The sequence below is a fragment of the Bombina bombina genome, chromosome 4, assembly GCF_027579735.1.
Source record: "Bombina bombina isolate aBomBom1 chromosome 4, aBomBom1.pri, whole genome shotgun sequence".
Classification (NCBI taxonomy): domain Eukaryota; kingdom Metazoa; phylum Chordata; class Amphibia; order Anura; family Bombinatoridae; genus Bombina; species Bombina bombina.
The window spans coordinates 334,324,318-334,348,272 of NC_069502.1; the positions used below are offsets into that span (position 1 = coordinate 334,324,318).

General features: G+C 38.3%; 1 protein-coding gene across 1 annotated transcript; it reads right to left on the bottom strand.

The window, feature by feature from the left end:
* Positions 1-16,119: 16,119 nt before the first annotated feature.
* Positions 16,120-23,637, bottom strand: SSR3 (signal sequence receptor subunit 3). The gene is made up of 5 exons (XM_053710078.1): positions 23,421-23,637; positions 20,134-20,260; positions 19,726-19,824; positions 18,108-18,239; positions 16,120-16,310 (listed from the first exon to the last, which is right to left on the bottom strand). Exons 1-5 carry the CDS (start codon positions 23,551-23,553, stop codon positions 16,244-16,246), a joined length of 558 nt encoding a protein of 185 aa, XP_053566053.1. The 5' UTR covers positions 23,554-23,637; the 3' UTR covers positions 16,120-16,243.
* Between the last annotated feature and the right edge of the window lie 318 nt (positions 23,638-23,955).

The following is a 23,955-nucleotide window of genomic DNA, read 5'->3' on the forward strand; positions in this document are numbered from 1 at the left end:
TATTTACTAGGTATAAAGCATGCCTTCCATAACAATTTATTACCATTATTTACTAGGTATAAAGCATGCCTTCCATAACAATTTAAAAAACTTTAACTTTTTATACAAAACATATTTTAAAGGGACTGGAAACCCCAAAATGCACTTTCATGATTCAGATAGAACATACAATTTTAAACAAATTTTCAATTTACTTCTATTATCAAATTTGCTTCATTCTCTTGTTATCCTGAAGGAACACTGGCAGATAGCTGAACACATCTAATTAGCCAATCATAGGAGAAAAATGTGTGCAGACACCAATCAGCCGCTAGCTTCCACTAGAGAAGGCTGTGTGCATATTTTTTTAAGGGATACTAAGAGAACAAAGTAAATAAATATTAGTAAATTTAAGTGTCTTAACCCCTTTACACTGTTAGGAAGTTCCGTGCCATCCTAAAAATGCTGGACTTTAACACTAAAAGAACGGCATGGAACATCTAACCCTACATGGTGTCCTGCAGCCTCCCCCTTTGACACAATCAAGATCGGACTGGGGAGCATGCCTAGCAGTGTAGACAGTGCCCCATGATCTGATCCCAGCCTTGAAATCACATGATCGCATTGACAATCACTGGATTTCATTTTTACAGCATCATTTGATGTTAACACTTTTATGCTGGCAAAAATGGGTTAAATTACATTCTCTATCTAAATCCTACAAGTTTAATTTTGACTTTCCTATGAATTTAATATTTATTTTCTGCTCTCTCATATGCACAGTTTAAAGCACAACTGTCAGACTGACTTTTAAGGGACACCACACTGCTATAGCTAGTGTTGCCATATTGCCACTTTAATGGAGGACACATATGAAAATTACATGCCAGGGTTCATATAATGGAACATTATTCAAACATTTCTTTAAACAGCCCCTGACATGTATTTTTTCCTAAGTGTCCTCCCTTAAAGTGGTGATATGGCAACCCTTGCTATAGCTACTTAGTCTAATGCAGATTTTAAGAAAATTTCCAGGGGATATATTTTATACACATATAAAAGATGCCAATCTCAGAGTTAGTAACAAATGTACCAGTGCTAATAGACAATGACAGTGTTTGGTTTGGTAGCTCATATCAACAATACTTATGATTGTTTTTTTACTACTATCTTTGGGGTGTCATAAATTAAATAATAAGTAATCTAGATAAAGAGAAAAATGGGAGAGCTCCAGCTATGTTAATAATTGTGATGACCAGCTTTCTTCAGTGTCAGTACATATCAGCAGCAATAATGGCATGTGTTGGTACAGGAATGGATGTCTCCAATACTCTCTATCCTAGATGCCAATAATCAAAACTTTAGTGTTCACATCTCCAACTATGTGACAGTGTAAAGGAAAGTAACAATACAAAAACTTTATTGAAGCCAAAACAACAACCCATCACATCATACCCCCCACCCAAAAAAATAAAAAATGGTTTATATATTTAAAGTTAAAATACTTCTCCTGCAGTGGTATCTCACTCTCCTGTTCAACTTTTCAAAAACTCCCCTATCAATTCACCCAGATGTTGGAGGGGGTTTGACGCATTAGGTATTCCTAGCCATAACTGGTGGTTACCTCCTTGTAGCATCAAACATTTTCTTATTGTTCCTCCAAACAGTTACCTTTCTCCTGTTCCTCTGGGTTATTCTCCCCCCCCCCCCCAAAAAAAAAAAGCTTTACACATAAATATTCCTGCGGTACTGGTATATTTGTTCCTGGATCTAAAGTCCTCCACTTTGGTCTCCGATATCAGACTATTATAATGGACTATTTGAAGACAATGGAGTCTCTATGATGAACATCTTTGTCTGGGAATTGTGGTGCTAAAACACAGACTATTTCCACTACTTTTGCAGCTGATGTTATTTTCCATTAAAAAAAGCTTCTCCCACCCTTTTCCTTCTTCTTCCCTTACCCCTTATCTACACTCAAAATGGGGCTTAATGTGGTCAATGTATCTCCTACACAGTGCTCCTCCCTTTACTCCTTAATTATTTTGCATATTTGATTTCCTTATACTACCATTTCCACTTATGCTTGTGATACTAATGTGTCAACTGTTATTACGTAAGTTGTTTTTTTGCCTTTGGAAGGCTTCTTTATGAGGAATCTTTTTCAGATAAATATGAGGTTTGGATTGGCACTCTGTGCATACCGTTTCTCATCTCCAACCTAGAGACTAATTAACATGACCTCTACTACATCTTAACATGATGCCTATGAAATAATACCTATTGTTTCTAACTCTTAATGTTTTGCTTCTTTTATTTTTTTGGCTATTTTTTAACTCATTGAATGCTGTTCCGTTATTTGATTTGTTATAAACCAATAAAAATTATTTAAAAAAAAAAAAGTAATTTATTCATTTAATGCATTAGAGTGCTCTAAAAAACATAATTTATGCTTACCTGATAAATTTATTTCTCTTGTAGTGTATCCAGTCCACGGATCATCCATTACTTATGGAATATATTCTCCTTCCCAACAGGAAGTTGCAAGAGTCCACCCACAGCAAAGCTGCTATATAGCTCCTCCCCTAACTGCCATATTCAGTCATTCGACCGAAAACATGCAGAGAAAGGAAAAAACCATAGGGTGCAGTGGTGACTGTAGTTCAAATGAAAAAATTACCTGCCTTAAAGTGACAGGGCGGGCCGTGGACTGGATACACTACAAGAGAAATAAATTTATCAGGTAAGCATAAATTATGTTTTCTCTTGTTAAGTGTATCCAGTCCACGGATCATCCATTACTTATGGAATACCAATACCAACGCTAAAGTACATGGATGATGGGAGGGACAAGGCAGGTACTTAAACGGAAGTTACCACTGCCTGTAAAAAACCCTTTCTCCCAAAAAAGCCTCCGAAGAAGCAAGGTATCAAATTTGTTACATTGGAAAAAGTATGAAGCGCAGACCAAGACTCCGTCTTGTAAATCTGTTCAACAGAAGCCACATTTAAAAAAGGCCCAAGTGAAAAACACAGCTCTATTAGAATGAGCTGTAATCCCTTCAGGAGGCTGCTGTCCAGCAGTCTCATAAGCTAAATGAATTATGCTTTTTAACCAAAAAGACAGAGAGGCTGCTGAAGTCTTTTGACTTCTCCTCTGTCCAGAATAGACAACAAACAAGGTGAACGTTTGGTGAAAACTGTAGTAGCTTGTAAGTAAAACTTTAAAGCACAAACCACGTCCAATATTGTGTAATAGACGTTCCTTCTTTGAGGAAGGATTAGGATACAAGCATGGAACAACTATCTCTTGAGTGATGTTCTTGTTCGATACCACCTTAGGAAAAAACCCAGGTTGGTACGCAGGACTACCTTATCCGTACGAAGGATAAGGAGAATCACATTGTAACACAGATAACTTGGAGACTCTACGAGTCGAGGAAATAGCTACCCAAAAGGAACTTTCCAAGATAAAGATTGATATCTATGGAACAAAAAGGGTTCAAACGGAACTTCTTGAAGAGCCTTAAGAACCAGGTTTAAGCTCCATGGCGGAGCAACAGATTTAAACACAGGCTTGGACCTAACCAAAGCCTGACCAAATGCCAGAACGTCTAGAATACCTGCCAGACGCTTGTGCAAAAAAAAAAAAATAAAAATAGACAGAGTAAAAATCTGTCCCTTTTAAGGAATTAGCTGACAACCCTTTTCTCAAAAACATCTTGGAGAAAAGATAATATCCTGGGAATCCAGACTTTACTCCATGAGTAACCCTTGGATTCATAACAATCAGATATTTACACCATATCTATGTTCAATTTTCCTAGAGACAGGCTTTCATGTCTGTATTAAGGTATCAATGACTGACTCGGAGAAGCCATGCTTTGATAACATCAAGCGTTCAGTCTCCAGGCAGTCCATCTCAGATTGATTCTATTTAGAAGGTTGAAAGGACCCTGAGGTAGAGGGACCTGTCTCAGAAGCAGAGACCGTGATGGAAAGGATGACATGTCCACCAGATCTGCATACCAGGTCCTGCGTGGCTACGCAGGCGCTGTCAAAAACACCAAAGCCCTCTCCTGCTTGGTCTTGACCTCCGGAGGAAATCCCACTCCCCCGGAAGAAAAGTCTGACGACTTAGAAAATCCACCTCCCAGTTCTCAACACCTGGGATATGGATAGCTGATAGACAAGAGTGAGTCTCTGTCCAGTGAATTATTGTAAGACTTCTAACATCGCTAGGGAACTTCTGTTCCCCCTTGATGGCTGATGTAAGCCACAGTCGTGTATATTGTCCGACTGAGTATGATGTACCTCAGAGTTGCTAACTGAGGCCAAGTCTGAAGAGCATGGAATATCACTCCCAGTTCCAGAATATTTATTAGAAGGAGGGTCTCCTCCTAAGTCCACTATCCCTGAGCCTTCAGGGAGTTCCAGACTGCATCCCAACCTAAAAGGCTGGCATCTATTGTAACAATTGTCCCATCTGACCTGCGGAAGGTCATACCCTTGGACAGATGGACCCGACAGTCACCAGAGAAGAGAATCTCTGGTCTCTTGGTCCAGGTTTAACAGGGGGACAAATCTGTGTAATCCCCGTTCCTCTGACTGAGCATGCATAGTTGCAGTGGTCTGAAATGTAGACGTGCAAACGGTACTATGTCCCTTGCCGCTACCATTAAGCCGATTTCATTCATGTACTGAGCCACCGAAGGGCGCGGATGGGATGAAAAACACGGCAGAAATTTAGAAACTTTGACAACCTGGACTCCGTCAGGTAAATTTTCATTTCTACAGAATCTATCAGAGTCCCTAGGAGGGAAACCCTTGAGATTGGGGATAGAGAACTCTTTCCTTGTTCACTTTCCACCCATGTGATCTCAGAAATGCCAGTACTACGTCCGTATGAGACTTGGCAATTTGGATGTTTGACGCCTGTATCAGGATGTCGTCTAAATAAGGGGCCACTTCTATGCCCCGCGGCCTAAGGACCGCCAAAGCGACCCCAGAACCTCCATAAAGATTCTTGGGGCTGTAGATATCCCAAAGGAAAGAGCTACAAACTGGTAATGCCTGTCTAGAAAGGCAAACCTGAAAAACGATGGTGATCTTTATGCATCACAATGTGAGGATAAGCATCCTTCAAATCCATTGTAGTCCTCTATTGACTCTCCTGGATCATAGTTAAGATGGTACGAATAGTTTCCATCTTAAATGACGGAATTCTGAGGAATTTGTTTAAGATCTTTAGATCCAAAATAGGTCTGAAGTTTCCCTCTCCTTGGGAACCACAAACAGATTTGAGTAAAAACTCTGTCCCTGTTCCTCTCTTGGAACTGGATGGATCTCGTACACAATGTAAGAATGCCTCCTTCTTTATCTGGTTTGCAGATAATTGTGAAAGGCGAAATCTCCCCTTTTTTTGGGGGGGAATCTTTGAAATCCAGAAGATATCTCTGGGATATGAATTCCAATGCCTAGGGATCCTGGGCATCTCTTGCCCACGCCTGGGCGAAGAATGAAAGTCTGCCCCCTATAGGATCCGTTACCGGATAGGGGTCCGTTCCTTCATGCTGCCTTAGAGGCAGCAGCAGGCTCCTTGGCCTGCTTATCTTTGTTCCAGGTCCGATTGTCTCCAGACCGCCTTGGACTGAGCAAAAATTCCCTCTTGTTTTGCCTTAGAGGAAGTGGATGCCACACCTGCCCTGAAGTTTTAAAAAGCACGAAAATTAGACCTTTTTTGGCCCTTGATTTGGACCTATCCTGAGGAAGGGCATGACCTTTTCCTCCAGTGATATAAGCAATAATCTCCTTCAAACCAGGCCCGATAGGGTCTGCCCCTTGAAGGGAAGTTAAATAGCTTATTTATTAAAGTCACGACAGCTGAAGATGATATAAGCCATAGCGCTCTGCCCGCCAGTATAGTAAAAAACAGAATTCTTAGCCGTTAGTCCAGTCAAATGAACAAAGGCATCAGAAAACAAAGGAATTGGCTAGCATAAGCTTGTCAAATATATTCATCCAATGGAGTCGCTAACTGTAAAGCCTCATCAAGAGACTCAACCCAGAACGCCGCAGCAGCCGTGACAGAAGCAATGTACGCAAGGGGCTGCAGGATAAAACCCTGTTGAATAAACATTTTTTATCCATTGGATCTAAAAAGCACAACTGTCCTCACCAGAGGTAGTGGTACGCTTAGCTAGAGTAGAAACTCTTCTCTCCACCTTAGGAACTGTCTGCCAGAAGTCCCGTGTGGCGGTAACTATTAGAAAACATTCTTCTAAAAAATAGGAGGGGAAGAGAACGGCACACCTGGTCTATCCCATTCCTTATTAAAAAAAATTTAGTAAACCTCTTTAGGTATTGGAAAAACATCAGTACACACCGGCACTGCATATTATTTATCCAGTCTACACAATTTCTCTGGCCCTGCGATTGTACACATTCAGAGCAGCCAAAGCCTCCCTGAGCGACAAGTGGAGGTTCTCAAGCATAAATTTTAAATGTAGAAATATCAGAATCAGGTTAAATCATCTTCCCTGAGTCAAAAAAATCACCCACAGACTAAGCATATTGTGAGGTAGTATCATACATGGTTCTTAAAGCGTCTGTATGCTCTGTATCTACCCCCAGAGCTATCTGCTTTCCTTTAATTTCAGGTAGTCTGACTAATACTGCTGCCAGAGTATTATTCACCACCTTTGCCATGTCTTGTAAAATAAACGCTATGGGCGCCCTTGATGTACTTGGCACCATTTGAGCGTGAGTCCCTGAAGCGGGAGTCGAAGGGTCTGACACGTGGGGAGAGTTAGTCGGCATAACTTTCCCCTGGACAGAATCCCCTGGTAAAATAAACGCTATGGGTGCCCTTGATGTACTTGGCGCCATTTGAGCGTGAGTCCCTAAAGCGGGAGTCAAAAGGTCTGACACGTGGGGAGAGTTAGTCGGCATAACTACCCCCACGACAGAATCCTCTGGTGATAATGTTTTTAAAGACAAAAAATGATCTTTATTGTTTAACATGAAATCAGTACATCTGGTACACATTCTAAGATGGGGTTCCAACATGGCTTTAAAACATAATGAACACAGAGCTTCCTCTATGTCAGACATGTTAGAACAGACTAATAATGAGACTAGTAAGCTTGGAAAACACTTTAAATCAAGTTAACAAGCAAATATATAAAACGTTACTGTGCCTTTAAGAGAAACAAATTTTGTCAAAATTTGAAAAACAGTGAAAAAAGGCAGTAAAACAAACAAAATTTTTACAGTACATGTAATAAGGTAACAGAGCATTGCACCCACTTGCAAATGGATGATTAACCCCTTAATGCAAAAAACAGATCAAAAAAACGACAGACGTTTTTAAAAACAGACACAACAAAACTGCCACAGCAGAGCTGTGGATTACCTTCCCTATAAACGATTTTGGAAGTCTTTTTAGCCCTTTAGAAATGTCCTGTAGTATTCATGGGACTGCTGAGGGAATCTGGATGATTCATTTTGTAATTTTAACTGCGCAAAAAAGCGCTAAATTAGGCCCCTCCCACTCATATTACAACAGTGGGAAGCTTCAGTTAACTGTTTCTATGCAAAATTTAAGCCAGCCATGTGGAAAAAACTTAGGCCCCAATAAGTTTTATCACCAAACATATGTTAAAAAACGATTAAACATGCCAGCAAACGTTTTAAAACACATTTTTACAAGAGTATGTATCTCTATTAATAAGCCTGATACCAGTCGCTTTTACTGCATTTAAGGCTATACCAACATTACAGTGTTATCACCAATGTACGTTAAAAAACGATTAAATATGCCAGCAAACGTTTTAAAACACATTTTTATAAGAGTATGTATCTCTATTAATAAGCCTGATACCAGTCGCTATCGCTGCATTTAAGGCTTTACTTACATTACTTCGGTATCAGCAGTATTTTCTTAGTCAATTCCATTCCTAGAAAAATATTTTACTGCACATACCTTATCTGCAGGAAAACCTGCACGCCATTCCCCCTCTGAAGTACCTCACTCCTCAGAATGTGTGAGAACAGCAAATGGATCTTAGTTACGTCTGCTAAGATCATAGAAAAACGCAGGCAGATTCTTCTTCCAAATACTGCCTGAGAAAAACAGCACACTCCGGTGCCATTTAATAAATAACAAACTTTTGATTGAAGAATAAACTAAGTATAAATCACCACAGACTCTCACGACCTCCTATCTATGTTGAGGCTTGCAAGAGAATGACTGAATATGGCAGTTAGGGGAGGAGCTATATAGCAGCTTTGCTGTGGGTGGACTCTTGCAACTTCCTGTTGGGAAGAATATATTCCATAAGTAATGGATGATCCGTGGACTGGATACACTTAAAAAGAGAAAGTCATAGGGCTAGATTACGCACAAGTAATAAGGGGTTTAACGCTGGTGTTTGCGCACATCAGGTTTTTTGCTCATATTACAAGTTGAAAGTAAACACGATCGCTTGAGTGCAATTGAAGATAACAACCTCAGAGCTCTGGTTAACTGAATCCCAAAACAAAAAAGTCGCACAAAACACATCAAAATACATTACAAAGTACAGTTACACTCATAACGCAATCTCATAAAAATTATTAAAAAAAAAATATTGCACAAAATTAAAAGGGCTCAAAGATATGAGGTCTCAGGTGTTAGCAAAACAAAAAAAGGCAGGGAAATGGCTTTAACAAAGAGAAAAATATGTATACACGTCTAAGGTGTATGTATATATATATATATATATATATATATATATATATATATATATATATATACATACACACACAGTATCCCACAAAACTGGGTATACCCCTTACATTTTTGTAAATATTTTATTATATCTTTTCATGTGACAACACTGAAGAAATTACACTTTGCTACAATGTAAAGTAGTGGTTGTACAGCCTGTATAACAGTGTAAATTTGCTATCCCCTCAAAATAACTCAACACACAGCCATTAATGTCTAAACCGTTGGCAACAAAAGTGAGTACACCCCTAAGTGAAAATGTCTAAATTGAACCCAAAGTGTTAATATTTTGTGTAGCCACCATTGTTTTCCAGCACTGCCTTAACCCTCTTGGGCATGGAGTTCACCAGAGCTTCACAGGTTGCCACTGGAGTCCTATTCCACTACTCCATATCACAGAGCTGGTGGATGTTAGATACCTTGCGCTCCCCCACCTTCCATTTGAGGATGCCCCACAGATGCTCAATAGGGTTTAGGTCTGGAGATATGCTTGGCCAGTCTATCACTTTACCCTCAGCTTCTTTAGCAAGGCAGTGGTCATCTTGGAGGTGTGTTTGGGGTCGTCATCATGTTGGAATACTACCCTGCAGCCCAGTATCTAAAGGGAGGGGATCATGCTCTGCTTCAGTATGTCACAGTACATGTTGGCATTCATGGCTACCTCAATGAACTGTAGCTCCCCAGTGCCGGCAGCACTCATGCAGGCCCAGACCATGACACTCCCACCACAATGGTTGACTGTAGGCAAGACACACTTGACTTTGTACTCCTCACCTGGTTGCCGCCACACACGCTTGACACCATCTGAAACAAATAAGTTTATCTGTGTCTCATCGGACCACAGGACATGGTTCCAGTAAACCATGTCCTTAATCTGTTTGTCTTCAGCAAACTGTTTTTGGGCTTTCTTGTGCATCATCTTTAGAAGAAGCTTCATACTGGGACAGCAGCCATGCAGACCAATTTGATGCAGTGTGCGATGTATGATCTGAGCACTGACAGGCTGACCCCCCACCCCTGTCAGTGCTCCCACCATGCCATGTAAAGACTGGTGTAAGAGGGCACTGCCTGATGTCTACACTCAGATTAAAAGTGAAAATTATAGCTCAAATCACACTTAAGTAGAGATGGACATTCAAATGCTTCTTTAGCATGGTGGACACTCGCTGCATTTTGCACTTTTCAGAGCTGTGAAGGGCCAACTTCCTAAAAACTGGGAGCCCCAGATCAATATTTTATGAGCCTTAAAGGGATACTTAACCCAATTTTTTCTTTCATGATTCAGATAGAGCAGCAATTTTAAGCAACTTTCTAATTTACTCCTATTACCAATTTTTCTTTGTTCTCTTGCTATCATTATTTAAAAAGCAGGAATGTAACACTTAGGAGCCGGCCCATCTTGGTTTAGAACCTAGGTTACACTTGCATATTGGTGGCTACAATGCAATCTGTGCTTCATCGCTGTATAATGTAACTATGACATACTGGTCAGTGTCAAGAGTGCATCTGATAAGCAATGTGCAATTACAGAGCAACATAAATAACATGGATCGCACACAGATTGCATTGCAGAAGGCTATATGCAGGTACGTGAGGGATATCCTAGCATGTTAGATGTCAGTTACGTGAGGGGTAACCTCCTGCAATGTGAGATGTCACGGATCATCTGAGAGTTTCTGTTTGTACTCGGTGAAACTGCTTTATCATTTACATTATAAAGCCTGATGCCTAAATATGCCTTCTGAATATAACTGGTAACCGGAGCAGTTGTTAGACTGTACTAGCGTGTTTGCATCTATTTTTCATTCAGTATCTTTATTTGCTTTCTGTCCTTTAGGTAACTGGTGCAGCATTTATTTTGTGAATAGGTATCAGCTATGCATTATTTTTAATAACAGTTTCAAACTTTGGTAGAAAATACTACAGTATGTTTTTGTGCTGTTCATGACTAGTGGTGTAGTGTTCCGGCGCTATTAGTTTACTAAGCAAATGGGTATGTAACATTGTATAAGTATCAGAAACAAGCATCCGTGGCAAATTCCGCGCTCTGAATGTTGTACATTACAACGTGAGAAACTCCAAAGAAGAACTTGGATTTCAGTGCAAGTGAGCCCCTGATCACGTTTGCACGCTTCCTTGATGTAGAGGACGCGCTTCTCTGACAATTGCGCATGCTGAGTAGAAAAAAGCTATTTTGCATAAAATTGAATAAAACGATTTGATAGGTCACAGGGCGGGGTAAGAGTTTTACAAGCACAACCCTTTTATCTGGGTGTTCCAGAGTCGCCAAGCTTTAACACACACAAGCGGATTAAAAAGGTAAAAATAATATATATTTCACACAACATAATTATTCAGTGTTCTCCTTTCATTTTCTTGATAATGCAATATTGCTGATAATGAGTTTTTCTACATGGGGGGGTAGTTATCAACGTGTCTATTTTACCTTTCTTCGCCGGCCCAATACGCCCGCCTAAGCTCGCCTCACATCGCCGCCGCGGACCTGCAAAAATTTGCCTAAGTTATCAAAAAAGCTGTCAAAAAGCCGCGCACCAAGTACGGGGCGATGAGTAGCGGACTGTGAGAGTTATCACTCATCCGATCTTGCTGCTCTTCGGCTTTTTTACAGCTTTCTTGCTAGCCTGTCACTAAGCACCCACACTAAACTACACTGTTCTACCCCCCTATACCGGCGCCCCCCTGCAACTAAATAAAGTTACTAACCCCTAAACCGCCGCTCCTAGACCCGGCCGCAACTCTTAAAAATGTATTAACCCCTAAACCGCCGCTCCTAGACCCCGCCGCAACTCTTAATGTATTAACCCCTAAACCGCCGCTCCTAGACCCCGCCGCAACTCTTATAAATGTATTAACCCCTAAACTGCCACTCCCGGACACCGCTGCCACCTACATTATACCTAGTAACTCCTATCCTGCCCCCCCTATACCGTCGCCCTCTATAATAAAGTTATTGACCCCTATCCTGCTGATCCCGCACCTCGCCGCAACTAAATATTTTAACCCCTAAACCGCCGCAACCTATATTAAATTTATTAACCCCTATCCTGCCCCCCCCTACACCGTCGCCACCTATAATAAATTTATTTACCCCTATCCTGCCCCCCACTACACCGCCGCCACTGTAATAAAATTATTAACCCCTAAACCTAAGTCTAACACTAACCCTAAAACCCCCCCTAACTTAAATATTAATTAAATAAACCTAAATAATATTTCTATTATGAACTAAATTAATCCTATTTAAAACTAAATACTTACCTGTAAAATAAACCCTAAGATAGCTACAATATAATTAATAATTACATTGTAGCTATCTTAGGATTTATATTTATTTTACAGGTAACTTGGTATTTATTTTAGCTAGTTAGAATAGTTATTAAATAGTTATTAACTATTTAATAACTACCTAGCTAAAAGAAATACAAAATTACCTGTAAAATAAATCCTAACCTAAGTTACAATTAAACCTAACACTACACTATCATTACATTAATTAAATTAAATACAAATAACTACAATTAAATAAACTAACTAAAGTACAAAAAATAAAAAAAATAGGTTACAAACATTTTAAAAATATTACAACAATTTTAAGCTACTTACACCTAATCTAAGCCCCCTAATAAAATAACAAACCCCCCAAAAATAAAAAAAAATGCCCTACCCTATTCTAAATTAAAAAAGTTCAAAGCTCTTTTACCTTATATTGCTGATAATGAGTTTTTCTACATTGGGGGGTAGTTATCAACGTGTCTATTTTACCTGCCTTCGCCGGCCCAATACGCCCGCCTAAGCTCGCCTCACATCGCCGCCGCGGACCTGCAAAAATTCGCCTAAGTTATCAAAAAAGCTGTCAAAAAGCCGCGCACCAAGTACGGGGCGATGAGCAGCGGACTGTGAGAGTTATCACTCATCCGATCTTGCTGCTCTTCGGCTTTTTTACAGCTTTCTTGCTAGCCTGTCACTAAGCACCCACACTAAACTACACTGTTCTACCCCCTATACCGGCACCCCCCGCAACTAAATAAAGTTACTAACCCCTAAACTGCCGCTCCTAGACCCCGCCGCAACTCTTAAAAATGTATTAACCCCTAAACCGCCACTCCCGGACACCGCTGCCACCTACATTATACCTAGTAACCCCTATCCTGCCCCCCCTATACCGTCGCCCTCTATAATAAAGTTATTAACCCCTATCCTGCTGATCCTGCACCTCACCGCAACTAAATAAATAGTTTAACCCCTAAACCGCCGCTCCCTGACCCCGCCGCAACCTATATTAAATTTATTAACCCCTATCCTGCCCCCCACTACACCGCCGCCACTATAATAAAATTAACCCCTAAACCTAAGTCTAACACTAACACTAACCCTAAAACCCCCCTAACTTAAATATTAAATAAATCTAAATAATATTTCTATTATGAACTAAATTAATCCTATTTAAAACTAAATACTTACCTGTAAAATAAACCCTAAGATATAATTAATAATTACATTGTAGCTATCTTAGGATTTATATTTATTTTACAGGTAACTTTGCATTTATTTTAGCTAGTTAGAATAGTTATTAAATAGTTATTAACTATTTAATAACTACCTAGCTAAAAGAAATACAAAATTACCTGTAAAATAAATCCTAACCTAAGTTACAATTAAACCTAACACTACACTATCATTACATTAATTAAATAAAATACAAATAACTACAATTAAATACAATTACATAAACTAACTAAAGTACAAAAAATAAAAAAAGCTAAGTTACAAAAAATAAAAAAATAGGTTACAAACATTTTAAAAATATTACAACAATTTTAAGCTACTTACACCTAATCAAAGCCCCCTAATAAAATAACAAACCCCCCAAAAATAAAAAAATGCCCTACCCTATTCTAAATTAAAAAAGTTCAAAGCTCTTTTACCTTACCAGCCCTTAAAATGGCCTTTTGTGGGGCATGCCCCAAAGAATTCAGCTCTTTTGCCTGTAAAAGAAAAATACAACCCCCCCAACATTAAAACCCACCACCCACATACCCCTAATCTAACCCAAACCCCCCTTAAAATAACCTAACACTAATCCCCTGAAGATCATCCTACCTTGAGTCATCTTCACTCAGCCGAGCAGCGATGGAACCGAAGAGGAGACCCGGAGCGGCAGAAGTTATCCTCCAAGCGGCGCTGAAGAAATCTTCCATCTGATGAAGTGATCCTCCAAGCGGCGCTGAAGTAGTCTTCCATCCGGGCGATGTCATCTTCCAAGAGGCGCTGAAGAAGTCTTCTATCCGGGCGATGTCATCTTCCAAGCGGGGTCTTCAATCTTCATCCCGCCGACGCGGAACATCCTTCTTTACCGACGGACTACCGACGAATGAAGGCTCCTTTAAGGGACGTCATCCAAGATAGCGTCCCTTCAATTCAGATTGGCTGATAGGATTCTATCAGCCAATCGGAATTAAGGTAGGAAAAATCTGATTGGCTGATTGAATCAGCCAATCAGATTCAAGTTCAATCCGATTGGCTGATCCAATCAGCCAATCAGATTGAGCTTGCATTCTATTGTCTGGCAGCAGCAAACTTGTACTTTCGTTATGGTCAGACTCCCATTGATTCCTATGGGATCCGCCGCCTCCAGGGTGGCGGTTTGAAAACCAGGTACGCTGGGCCGGAAAAGTGCCGAGCGCACCTGCTAGTTTTTTGATAACTAGCAAAAGTAGTCAGATTGTGCCGCACTTGTGTGCGGAACATCTGGAGTGACGTAAGAATCGATCTATGTCGGACTGAGTCCGGCGGATCGAAGTTTACGTCACAAAATTCTACTTTTGCCAGTCTCTAGCCTTTGATAACTAAGGCGAATCAGCCTCGCCACAAATACACTGCGGAATTCCAGCGTATTTCAGGTTGACGGCTTGATAACTAGGCCCCATTGAGTGAACTGGTCCTAGTTTTTGCATCTTTTACAGGTGTTACATTTTGCTGCTATACAGTTTACAAATTCAAGTTTTTTTTCATGTGTCTTTAACATAAATGGTGGCTCTTCTTACAGATTGCAGTGTCTTAGAAAATTAAGCAGAGAAGGAAAAAAAAAAAAAAAAAAAAAGTTATATATCGCCCAAGTTGCCATACAATGTTTTTGCATGGAGATTCTGATCAACTGAAATAGGGGCTTGTGTAATTTAAAGGGACAGTCTACACCAGAATTTTTATTGTTTTAAAAGATAGATAATCCCTTTATTACCCATTTCCCAGTTTTGCATAACTAACACAGTTATAATAATATACTTTTAACCTCTGTGATTATCTTGTATCTAAGCATCTGCAAACTTCCCCTTTTTTCAGTTCTTTTGACAGACTTGCAGTCTAGCCAATCAGTGCCTGCTCCCAGATAACTTCTCGTGCACGAGCACAGTGTTATCTATATGAAATACGTGAACTAACACCCTCTAGTGGTGAAAAACTGTTAAAATGCAATCTGAAAGAGGTGGGCTTCAAGGTCTAAGAAATAAGCATATGAACCTCCTAGGTTAAGCTTTCAACTAAGAAAACTAAGAGAACAAAGCAAAATTGGTGATAAAAGTAAATTGAAAAATTGTTTAAAATTACATGCTCTATCTGAATCATGAAAGTTTATTTTGGCCTAGACTCTCCCTTTAATGGGATTTCTAAATGGTATTGTCCTGTTCAACTCTCGGTTACATTAAAATGTGTTTAATCAAATGGTAAGTAGTGGGCAAGAGTTCATTGTAATGAAAAGGACACTAAAGTCAAAATTAAACTTTCATGATTCTGATAGAGCATGCAATTTAAAAAATAAAATACAATTCTGTTATCAAAATGTAGTCTTTTTAGTTGCAGAATTTAAGTTATTAAACAACTATATTGATTTTTAAGCAGCTGCAGGAACACCCTTTCAAATTAACTGGACTCTCTCCGCCCTAAAAAGGGGTTGATTTCTGATGCTGCCTCTTTTTTAAATCAGTGTAGGTGGTGGTTTCAACATGACAAAGTAAAGGTTATAGTTTAATAAATTTACCAGCAGGTAAAATAGATTATTGCTATTCCATTAAAGGGGGGAACATTTTACAGTACAAAGTTTGTTTAAGCCATACACAAGGAAGTAAAATTATCTTTCTGAAAATAGCTATAAAAGAGCAATTTGGGAAATAGAGATTTTAGTACATTCTATTCTACTAAAAAAAAAAAAACATTTATAGTATCATTTATTTTTGTTATATAGTTTTGATTTAATTAACCTTTAAATGCACAAAACTCTAGCTAAATAAAAATGTGAAGTGAATTCAGCCAATAAATGGCTTTGCAATGAACACAAAACAAAGGAACACAAAAAAAACAAAAAACAAAATACTTTATTTTAATGATGGTATTTAAAAAAAAAAAAAAAAAATAATAAAGAATTTTACAGAAAAATAATGTAACGTTGCATGAAACCTTAACTTTGATAGATCAGAACATCTACTTTGATCCTGTAGAAAGCAGAGCAATCAGTCCGGAGGAAACACTAATAGAGAGAAGGTAGTTTCTGAAGATTAAATGTCAAGGAAGAAGTTTCTTACTGAATAAATAGGTTTATTTCTTATGTCTTTAAATGAATAAGTAATGCAACATTATATTTTTATGGTGCAGATAACTAATGTTGTAAGACCAAGTGCAATACAGGACTACTTAAAGGGAAAGTAAAATCAAAATTAAACTTCCATGATTCAGATACAGCACGCAAGCAATTTTAAACTACTTTTTCAATTTACTCCTATGATCAAATTTGTTTCATTCTCTTTGTATCCTTTGATGAAGAGTGGGTTAAGGAGCAGCAATGAACTACATGGAACTTGCTGAGCAATCTGGTCAGCCAACAAAGAGGCATATACTGGTAAGTGCAGCCACGAAGAACCAGCTGTCTCCCAGTAGTGCACTGCTACTTCTAAACCTACCTAGGTATACTCTTAAAAAAATAAAAAGACTACCAAGAAATTAAAGCAAATTAGATAATATAAGTAAATAGGAAATGTGTTTAACCTTTTAATGCCGTTGTATTCCGTCACAACGGCACTGGGCTTTAAAGCCGTTATGACGGAATACAACGTCATGGCAAACGGCTGTCCTGAAGCCTACTAGGCTTGCAGGATTTGATTGTGGTCTGGAGGGCGTTCATAGCGTCATAGGGACGCCCCCCAGACCCGATCCCATAATTGAAATCTTGCGATCGTTTGCACGATCGCGTGATTTTAATTTGTCTACATCAGAACGTTGTTCCAATGTAGACTTTATAACCCTGTCAACGTTTAATTTTTACTTTACTGTGCCTTTAAAAGTGTCAGACAACAGTACACACAAACCTTGTGTCTCTGACAACAAATGATGAGGTTATGTAAAATCTATAATAATATAGTCATAAATCAGATACCAGAGAAGCTACGGAGGATAAAAAAAAATTCTGCAATATATTCTTAAATGAAATGCATTTCTTTTCTTCCTTTGTTTCTTTAATAAAGAACTATCGGGCAACTACTATAAATTTTTTGCCCTTTGTTCAGAAGTTTTTTGTAAAAATATCCCAAAAATGGTGCATTTTTAAACAAATTTATATTCCTAGTTTCATTCAAGATCTCATATAAAAAAAAAAAATCTAAAAAAAAGGCATATAATTTAAAATTAAAGTTTTATGATTCAGACAGTGCATGCCTTTTTTTTCCTATTTAGTTCCGTTATGAAATGTACCCCTTTCTTTTATTTTATTAGACTAAAGCATACATAGGTAAGCTCAGGAGCATGCATGTGTCAAAACACCATCTGGCTAGACTAGACCTATAGTGCTAATGACATGTGCACACTCCTAAGCCTACTTAAGTATGTTGTTTAAGAAGGGAGCTAAGTTTGAACCAAGAGAAAGAGGAAAATCTGATGACAGAAGTAAACTAGAATATAGTTTAAAATTGTAGACTCCACTAGAGTCATAAAAGTTTAATTATGACAAGTCCGTTTACTTTTATTAGCTGAGGTACAAGAACATACAAGACTAAATATTTTTAAAACTAGTGAGATCTGGAGGGATCAGAAGAGTGTCCTGGTATGCACAGGGTGCATTATAAAAGGTATAAATTATAAAAAGGTATAAAAATCAGTATATTCTACAGCTCGGTAATCTCTGGTGAGGTTAGCACTAATCTTTTTGTTTAATTACTACTAAAGAGGTATGATGCGGAAATATTTTAGTTTATCTACAATGAGAGAGCACAATCTAGGCAGTATTCCTCTAAAATGTTTATGAGGACAAACACAGAAGTCTGTATTTAGATGTACAATACAATAAAAAGGATACACTGTAGGGTTGAAGTTCTTCAGTAAAAAGAACGATGCAACAATGACCAAGACCAGGAACAGAGTGTTGTTGTAGAAAATCGAGAAAGTTGTAGCTTCATAATCAGCAACTTCATTCTTTTTCCAAAGGATTCTAAAAAAAGCATTTAAGAGTATGTTAAAATATTTTTATCAGATTCTAACCCATTACTGTACTTATGTTAGTCATTTAGTAACGAACAGTCCCAAACTTCAAAGCTTGTTGAGACAGATTATTCTTTTTGTTTTGATAATGCAAAACTGTCTATGCTAGCATGAACATAACTAAAGTATTGCATGAAAGGATCTCTCCTTTAAAAGGTGAAAATGTCCCTTCAAGCCATCATGTGATTATTGACCACCAATATCCAGAGAGACAAACAAAACAAAAACACACACACAAGACTGCGAGAGATACTGCATTAACATAAACCGTGTGTCTCTTAAGTGATTAGCAGGCAAGAGATAAGCAGGCTGCCTTTTCTGGACATTCATGTATAAAAGAGTAAATATGTTTAATCGTGCAAAAATATATTCATGAATTAAAATTTATATTTGCATTCATAAAATCTATCTAGCTCTATAAATGCTTTTTTTGTGGCATTATGTAGGGTATGTATCTGTCTTCTCAGAACATAGTACGTTCATGTAAGAACCACAATAAACATCTGAAAGTAATGAAAGGCACAATATCAAAATTAAACTGTCAGGATCCAGTTTAATTATATTACCTCAATTGCTTCAGTCTCTTGGTTTATTTTATTGAAAAGCACCTAGGCAGGCTGAGGAGCAGCAATTCACTACTGGGAGATTGCTGCTGATTGGTGGCTGTGCATATATACCTCTTGTCATTGGCTCACCTGATGTGTTCAGCTAACTCACAAGTAGTGCATTACTGCTCCAACGGATACAGTGAGAATGAAACAAATTTGATAATATAACTAAATTGGAAATTTATTTTAAATTGTATTTCTGCCTGAATCAGAAAAGAAGCATTTTGAGTTTCATGTCTCTTTAAAGGGACAGTCAACACCACAGTCAACACCAGAATTTTTGTTGTTTAAAAAGATAGATTATCCCTTTACTATTCATTCCCCAGTTTTGCATAACAAACACAGTTATAATAATACATGTTTTAACTCTGTAATTACCTTGTATCTAAGCCTCTGCAGACTGCCCCCTTATTTCAGTTAATTTGACAGACTTGCACTTTAGCCAATTAGTGCTCACTCCTCTGTAAATTCATGTGTGCTAGCTCAATGTTATCTATGTGAAACACGTGAACTCATGCTTTCTAGTGGTGAAAAACTGTCAAAATGCTTTCAGATTAAAATGCTTTCAGATTAGAGGCGGCCTTCAAGGTCAAAGAAAATAGCATATGAAACTCCTAGGTTTAGCTTTCAACTAAGAATACCAAGAGAACAAAGCAAAATTGTTGATAAATGTAAATTGGAAAGTTGTTTAAAATTGCATACCCTATTTAAATCATGAAAGTTTTTTTTGGACTCGACTGTCCCTTTAATATACATCTCTAACTAGGAATCTTAGCATGGAATAGGTATGCCATACTATGCAATATCAAATACAAAGATGGCAGTCACCTTTCATCTTTCTCCTTCCTGGACATCTTGCGGTTGTCAGCTTCTGAAAGTTTGCGTGTCACTTCTCTAGAAACAGCATCTTCCCGTTTCTGGGCTACTCTGTACAAAGAAAAAATCACTACACATTACAAATCAAACACTAGGCAGTAAAAATACAATGAAAGCATATAAATCACATGTATGAAAATGACTGATCACACACTGGAAACCCTGACTATACAATAAATATCCCTGGGCAATAGTTATGAACAAACTGAATCATCTAACCTGCCTTTTTATTTTTATCCGTTTAAAGCATTGGCATACATTTTTTTTCCCTTAGTATGAATTATGTTGATTACATGCATTGTTCATTTGAATACTGAAAATGTAATTGGTCACCTCCCCATCCCTATACAAATTACTTACTTGTGTTTAAGAACAAATTTGACATTTTTGTAAGCAAAAGCCACCAAGTAAGTACTAACAAGTGTCATAACAGTATAAAGAACAGCTGATTGCACCAGATCCATATGCCAAATCCGCCAGTACAGCCCTGAATGGAAGAAAAAAAAAATTCAGTGACATTTATTACAATTATTTCACAGTTAGAATTTAAAGGGTAAGCAATTGCAAAAAAGGATTTTCAAGAAAAAGGACAAATACACCAGAAGTATTTGCAATGTACATATTATAGGAAAAGCTCTAATGAGAGTGTTTTATTATCAGATTGCTTGCATATAACTGTGTTTAGCTGCTGCAAAGTGATTAATCATATTGTTAATCAGCTCCACAGCAGCAATGCACTACTGGGACCTAGCTGAAATTCAATAGGCATAAGTGTGTATCCAAATATCAACAGCTAGCACCCAGTAGTGCATTGCTGCCCCTGATCCTTCCTGGGTAACTATGCTTTTCACTAAAGGATACCAAGAGTACAAAGTAAATTTGATAACAGAAGTAAAGTCTATAAAAATTGGATGCTCTGATTCATGAAAGTATAAATGTTGATGTTTATTTCTCTACCATATTTATACAAACATGATAAAGCCTACCAAATTATGATGACACTAGGCAAGTTATAGCTGAAATACATGCAGCAGAGTAGCTTCAGCCACTATGCAGCCATAGGATACATCACACGATACTACAATCAATTAAATGCATTAAGATCTTTTCAACTGCAAGTTCAGGGCTATTTTACAAGTGGAGCACTAATTTATTGCGCCCCCACAAATGGGTAAATTAGCTCCTTAGCAGGTGCGCAATAAAAAAACAGCCATTATAAGTGTCTGTTTATTGCTACCGCGGGCTCGCGCTAGAAATGAGCACTTAAAAAATTAACAATAGATCAGATCTCTGCTAAATTTGATAAATGTGCCCCAAATGTCCCCAAAATACAGTGTAGTGTATTTTATTTAAAAAATAAAGATAGCATCTTCCTACATTGCAGTCTATCGGAACTGTGTGTTCCCAGTAAATATATATGTACTATGCTTATATAAATATTTATATGTTAATATGTGCATATACACATATAAACACAAATACATATTTTTATAATCATATACATATAGATTTATATTTGCTGCCATCACTGCGCTACTTACCCCTTTGCTCCGCTTAGGTTCTAAAGCCGTCTCTGACATCATCAGAACGGGGCCCCCATTGGAGACTAAGGAATCGCACTGTCGTGAGCGCTATGCTTCCAAGCAAAGTGAACATGAGCTTGTGTTTGCATTGCTTTGCTTTGGAGCGCAAATGATGCTTTCATGAAAGCGATATTTAGCGCTCCACTTGTAATCTGGCACTAAATGTTTTGTTTGTAAGGAAAGACATGCGAGTGCCAACCTGATGCATTCACTATTTTTGGATTAATTCTTTGAGCCCACGGACATTAACTTTTGAGAGCAGAGAGTGAAGACGCATACACGCTGTGACCAATTAGCGACAGATATAAAAATGAGTCCCTAAACTGGTCAAGCAATCTCTGTGCAGAATATTGCAAGGACAGTTTCTAATACGTAGTGTGAGTTCCAGTCTCTTTTTGGGTCAATGGGGAAAAAAATGATAATATATATATCTCAAAATTAAATTTGAAGCAAAATAAATTATGAAAGTAGATTGCATTTTTTTTCTAAAACTGTTTAAAAGGATAGAAAGGTCAAAAATTAAACTTGCATGGATGCATTTCAGCTTGAAATATAAGCATATTAGCAATATCCTTTCATTAGCAAAAATGCTTCTAGTAAAAGTTGTTACTGTTTTTCTGCAGCACACACACACATATGCTGTGAACGCACGTGCACCAGTATTCAAAAACTACATTTTCTCAGAGAGTCAGCAGTGGCTTGTATCACACAAATTATGACTTAAGAAGCAATATATACCACCGCCAGCTCCCTAAGCAGGCATGGTGCTTGAATACTAGTGCGCGGGCCCTCACAGCATATTTGTGTATGCCGCAGAACAACAATAACATACTAGAGGCATATTTGCTAATGAAAGTATACTGCAAATATGCTTAAAGTGAATGTAAATTTAGATGAATCGGTGCCCGGTTTTTAATAATCCTATTAAAAACAAGGGCACTTTAATTCATAAAAATTTACATTTCCCTTGTTTTCTTCAAATACTTACCTTTTAATCTTTACAGCTGCTCCAGTGATTGCCCCGGCTGTTGGAAGCCTCTTCATACGTCAGAAATGACGAATCCGGCTTCTCCAATCACAGCTTTCCTCCGGGGGGGGATCTTGGCCTGAGGCAACGCCGTGATTGGAGGAAGCCGGATTCGTCATTCTGGACCAGCGAAGAGGGCTTGTGACAGGCGGAGGAAGCGCTGCAGCAGATGTAAAGATTAAAAGGTAAGTATTTGAAGAAAACAAGTGAAATGTAAATTTTGATGAATTAAAGTGCCCTTGTTTTTAATAGGATTATTACAAACCGGGCACCGAATCATCTAAATTTACATTCACTTTAAAGAGATATGAAACCCAAAAATGTTCTTTCATGATTCAGATAGAACATACAATTTTAAACAACTTTCCAATTTACTTCTATTATCAATTTTGCTTCATTTTCTTGTTAACATTTATTGAAGGAGCAGCAATGCACTACTGGGAGCTAGCTGAGCACATCAGTAAGCCAAATGATAAAAAGTATATATGTGCAGCTCCCAGCTCCTGAGCCCTACCTCGGTATGTTTTTCAACAAGGGATATCAACAGAACAAAGCAAATTAGATAATACAAATACAATGGAAAGTTGTTTCAAACTGTATGTTGCATTTGCAATATGAAAGAACATTTTGGGTTTCATGTCCCTTTAAATTTCAAATTGAAATGCATTCAATGCACATTTACATTTTGACCTTAACTTTTAAATTGAAATGTTATAATTGAAGGTCCATTTAACCCTATTTTAGCGGTCAGTCTATTGAAGGCAATGGCAATTACCATACAATGCAAGTGTGGAACCCAAAATAAAAATATTTAAATAAAATAACTCTGTAACTGGTTATTAATGCAGATACCTATACTTCAGTTTATTTGTAAATGGCTGACAATTTCACGTTCCGTATCTTAAGATGTAATACATTTTTGCAGCTATTAATACATATGAAGTGATAACATGCACACGTACAGCGATAAGCGAACCCGTTACAGGCCCCGATTTCACAGACGTCAAGTTAGTCTTATTGTACCCAGCAACACTTACAGATAGGGATAGCGGATACGATAAAGGCATTTCCGAAGAACAACGCTGATGACTTGGCAGACAGGTTCCGGCTGAAATCTTGTAGGAGAAGGTCCTCCTCAGACTGCTGCTTGCTGGCGCCTTTGGGAGCCATGACCAGAGATGTACTGACTGAACTGAGGAGCGACACGTCTCACACTGACTGACCCTGCTCGGCAGCCGTCATAAGATTTCGACTACTGATTCGTCAGCACTAGGCGAGCGGAACTGGAAGTGTCACCTAGTTGCTTGCGGAGCATGCGCAGATCTGCCTATCAGGCAGCTCCACTTCCGCGTACGTGTGAGAGAAGTGTACAGTGATCTTTCCACGCTTTTGTGTACTCTGTGGATTATCAATATGTATTTGTTATTTCTGAGGAAAATGTACAATTGTGGCTAGAAGCTGCTTTAATGGGACCGTGTAGTGTAAGCTGAAATAGAAGGGATTTTGTAATACTTTGCATTAGCAAAAAACTGCTTGTGGTGACAGCTATTACTGTCACCTGAGCGGTGTATT

Excerpts from the sequence above, each read along its gene's own strand:
- SSR3 (XM_053710078.1), bottom strand. The coding sequence starts at position 23,553 with ATGGCTCCCAAAGGCGCCAGCAAGCAGCAGTCTGAGGAGGACCTTCTC. Across the intron at positions 18,240-19,725 it reads AGGAAGGAGAAAGATGAAAG|AATCCTTTGGAAAAAGAATG; the intron begins GTGACTGCCATC and ends TGCTTTTTTTAG. Across the intron at positions 16,311-18,107 it reads AAGAACTTCAACCCTACAGT|AAACTACCTTCTCTCTATTA; the intron begins GTATCCTTTTTA and ends TTTAATCTTCAG.